Source organism: Eimeria mitis, genomic scaffold (genome assembly GCF_000499745.2).
Source record: "Eimeria mitis Houghton genomic scaffold, Emh_scaff6715, whole genome shotgun sequence".
Taxonomy (NCBI): domain Eukaryota; phylum Apicomplexa; class Conoidasida; order Eucoccidiorida; family Eimeriidae; genus Eimeria; species Eimeria mitis.
Window position 1 is genome coordinate 1 of NW_013574842.1, and position 2019 is coordinate 2019.

Here is a 2019-nt window from a genome sequence, read left to right on the forward strand (position 1 = left end):
CTCCAGCTACCTGTCCTGCGAATCCAGCAGGTGGGCCCCCAGCGGGGATCCTTAGTGCGTCCCCAGGTAAACCCGCAGACATCCCGGAAGGGGTGGCCCCTGAGGGGCCCCTTACGAACCCTAGAGGGGGGCCCCCAAGTCCCTCAGATTGCCCCACACGTGAACTTCCAGGTACCCCTCCAGGTAGGCTCCCAGACTGTACTCCAAATTGTTCGCGAGAGGGGCCCCCAGGTGGGCCCCCAGGTAGGCCTCCAACGGGGCCCTCACGTGGGCCCATAGATGCAGCCCCAGAAGGGAGCCCAGCGGGTACGCCCCGTTGGCCGAAAGGCGAACTACCAGCTGGGCCTCCAGGGGGGCCGTCATGCTGCCCAAAAGGTGAAATGCCGTGTGGTGCTGGAGGGGGCCCCCGAAAGGAGCCTCCAGAGGGGCCCCCAAACGGGGCCCCAGACTGGCCCCTCATGCCGGTTGGGCCATTGGTGATGGGGCCCTGATTTAGGAACTCATCCTCTCCTCCTCGACCGTAAGGATTTCGGTTTGGAGGCAGCAGCTGCTGCTGCGGCGGCAAGGGCTGCCGCTGCTGCTGCTGCGAAGGGAGTCCAAGCCAGTCATCGTTGCTTTGCTCGAACTGCTGCCCGTTGCGTTGCTGTTGTTGCTGCTGCTGTGGCCACTGATGCTCACTGCGTGGGTCCACGAACCTGTCTGATGTCCTGCGGCCAGCACCACTAGTATTTACGTTGGTTGCAACAGAAGAATCTTCTGCTGCAGACCCTTGCAGCTGCCACTGCGGGACAACTCCGGCCCCCTCTACAGGCTCCTGATCATCGTTGCCGTTTTCTTCGTGGTGCTCCTCTTCCTTCTGATTCTCCTTCTCCTTTTCTCCTTGCCCTTCCCCCTCTGCCCACTCGTCCTCAGTAGCCCAATCCCAATCGCCTCTATCTGCATCCGAAACATCTCTAAGTTGCTGCGCGCGGAGCTGCTGCTGAAGGGCGTCAGCTTGGTCGTCTATCCCGGAGACTTTCACGGGCAGGGGCCGTTGAGTGTCTGGTGACTCCGGATGAAAGGAGCTGTCGAAGTTGAGAGTCTCGTGCAAGGCATCAGGAACTTTTATATTACCATCTCGCACATACCTTGCAGAAACCACGCTGCTCTCCTCAACGGAGGGGACGACATTCGCATTCGTCACGTTTTCCAATAAAATATGCTGGCGGAGGAACTGAAGAGGTGTACTGGGATGCACGGCGGCAGCAGCTGTCCAATGGTCGCCCAACGGTGCGTAGGATGCCGCAGCAACAACGAAATGCTGCTCTGACGCCAGCAGAAAAACAACTGAAAAGAATAAGAAGACCGAACGGGTCTTTCTGTTCTTGAATATCTGTATAGAAAGCATTGTCGGCCGCGTAACCAACCCACTTGACGCCATATTCAAGTATGAATGTCGTGAGGCTGGGACAGAAGGCGCGGGCACACTGGGGGCCCTGAAGCCTCTGCGCTGAACACTGAATATCCTGTTAGTTTTTTCAGCAGGAAAATCTGGCGGCTGCATGCAGCTTTTCGCGTCTACTCCGCGCAGTTCATGTTCCGCCGAGGGCTGTCTGTGGTTGCCAATTCCGCTTGCCTGTGGCTGAAAAAACAGAAACCTGGATAAACTAAACCATTTCTATATTTCCTCTATCAAACTATGCGAAATATGTGGAAATATATGGCGATTTCATTCATGAAAACGCCCAGGACGCTCGCCGGTCAACCCGGAACCTTCGGGTATAGGCGGGGTGTGCTGCTACTAATATGGACGATGAACAGTAACTGGCCCTTGAGAAGGATATTTGGGATTGAAATACCTTTTTACGGCTATTATGGAAATATAAAACCTGAAAAACAACAGGAAAAATACACAAAAACGGCTGAACCTTTGCCCCAGACTGAACACCGAGCACAGGTCACCACCACCGGGCTTGCAGGGGTGTGTGGCCACGAACAAATGCAAGTTCCTCAGGCCCGCTCTTTCTTATGCTAAGTGAA

General features: G+C 55.9%; 1 protein-coding gene across 1 annotated transcript; it reads right to left on the reverse strand.

Moving 5' to 3' along the window:
- Positions 1–120: 120 nt before the first annotated feature.
- On the reverse strand, positions 121–1387 carry EMH_0088810 (uncharacterized protein; the record flags this gene model as incomplete). The annotated part of the gene is made up of 2 exons (XM_013501341.1): positions 121–364; positions 450–1387. 2 exons carry the CDS (start codon positions 1385–1387, stop codon positions 121–123), a joined length of 1182 nt encoding a protein of 393 aa, XP_013356795.1.
- Positions 1388–2019: the final 632 nt, after the last annotated feature.